Here is a 1,591-nt window from a genome sequence, read left to right on the forward strand (position 1 = left end):
TCCCAGAGTGCTAGGATTACAGGCGTGAGCCACTGTGCCCGGCCTAGTACGTACTTTTAAAAGACAGGTTCCCTCTTTTTTCCCCAATTTCTTTTTATTGTGGTAAAAAATACATAATATAAAATATACTGTCTTAACCAGGACCACCCCTCCCTTTTAAAAACTTCACCAAAATGCCATTATAACACATAAAATGAACTAACAATTGCTCACTATTTCATCATGTATCTATACAGTGATCACATTTCCTCAATTGTCTTTAGTTTGTTTGAATCAGGAACCAAATAAGTTCTGGGTGCATGAACCACAGACAATAAAGAAACAACTGGCACAGCTGACACGTGACAAATGAATCACTGAAGGAACAAATGTAGGAACTAGTATCTGAGGTCCTTCTACCTCCTTCCAATATCTGGGGACATGTTTGTTCATTCAATCACTCAACAAATACTTAGTGAATACCTGCCACATGCCAGACACTGTTCGAGGTAGAATGAAAGTCTTTCTTCAACATAAAAGAAGTTGCACCAGAACAGGTAAAGGTGATCAGTGAGGCCAATCTGCTAGCATCCGTCTAGTACAGAGGTCGGCAAACTTTCTCAGTAAAGGGCCAGAGTAAATTCAGGTTTGCAGACCCCAACAGTCCCTGTTGCAACTACTCGACTCCACTGTTGCAGCATGAAAGCAGCCACAGGCACGTTAAAAGGCGAGCATAACCAGGTTCCAATAAAACTTTATTTACAAAAACAGGTGGTGGGCCAGATTTGGCCTGCAGGCTGTAGTTTGCTGACCCCTGGTTTAGCAAGTCACACTCTCCTAGCATCAGCCTCCAAGGTCACTGCGTATTCATTGAAGAGGCAAGTGAAGAAAGCCGGGAAAGTATAAAGGCAGTTTTATACTCCAGTTTTCTTACCGTTCAAATAGTGTTGAAACCAAGGCATTGTCACCCAGGCAGAATGGAGTTCTCCCAACTCAGCTCGAAGTCTCAGAGTGATATTGAAATCCATCGGGAAGCCCTTGGAGAGGCCAGGCGCGGTGAAGTCGCACTCTGTCGCTGTGATCTGTGTACAGTTCACCCCTACGGACTTGGGGGTGACCTCGAACCACTCACTGGCAGTGCTGCGAAGGAAGACAGGATTTCAATTCACAGAATTCTCTCTTCTTCATATGTAACTGTTTCCTCAGAACTGATTTTTTAAAAACAGCTTTATTGAGATACAATTCACATACCTTACAATTTCCCCATTTTTAAAGTGTACAATTCAATGGTTTTTAGTATATGCACAAGGTTATGCAACTATCACCACACTAATGTTAGAACATTTCCATCACCCCAAAAAGAAATCTGATATCTGGCCGGGCATGGTGGCTCATGCCTGTAATCCTAGCACTTTGGGAGGCCGAGGTGGGAGGATCGCTTGAGTTCAGGAGTTCGAGACCCCGTCTCTACTAAAAACAAAAAAATGAGCCAGGCATGGTGTCAAGCCTGTAGTCCTGGGTACTTGGGAGGCTGAGGCAGGAGGATCACTTGAACCCAGGAGTTTGAGGTTGCTGTGAGCTATGATGACGCCACTGCACTCTAACAGGGGTG

At 44.1% G+C, this 1,591-nt stretch overlaps 1 protein-coding gene across 1 annotated transcript in view; it reads right to left on the minus strand.

Annotated features, from left to right (window-relative positions):
• Positions 1-1,591, minus strand: part of IFNGR2 (interferon gamma receptor 2 (interferon gamma transducer 1)) — a 24,162-nt gene that overhangs the window by 11,635 nt on the left and 10,936 nt on the right. The window contains exon 3 of the mRNA XM_012657333.1: positions 900-1,119. Coding sequence (XP_012512787.1) covers positions 900-1,119 — 220 coding nt within the window. The remainder of the gene's footprint in view (positions 1-899; positions 1,120-1,591) is intronic.

The sequence above is a fragment of the Propithecus coquereli genome, unplaced genomic scaffold, assembly GCF_000956105.1.
Source record: "Propithecus coquereli isolate 6110/MARCELLA unplaced genomic scaffold, Pcoq_1.0 Scaffold54, whole genome shotgun sequence".
In the NCBI taxonomy this organism is placed as follows: domain Eukaryota; kingdom Metazoa; phylum Chordata; class Mammalia; order Primates; family Indriidae; genus Propithecus; species Propithecus coquereli.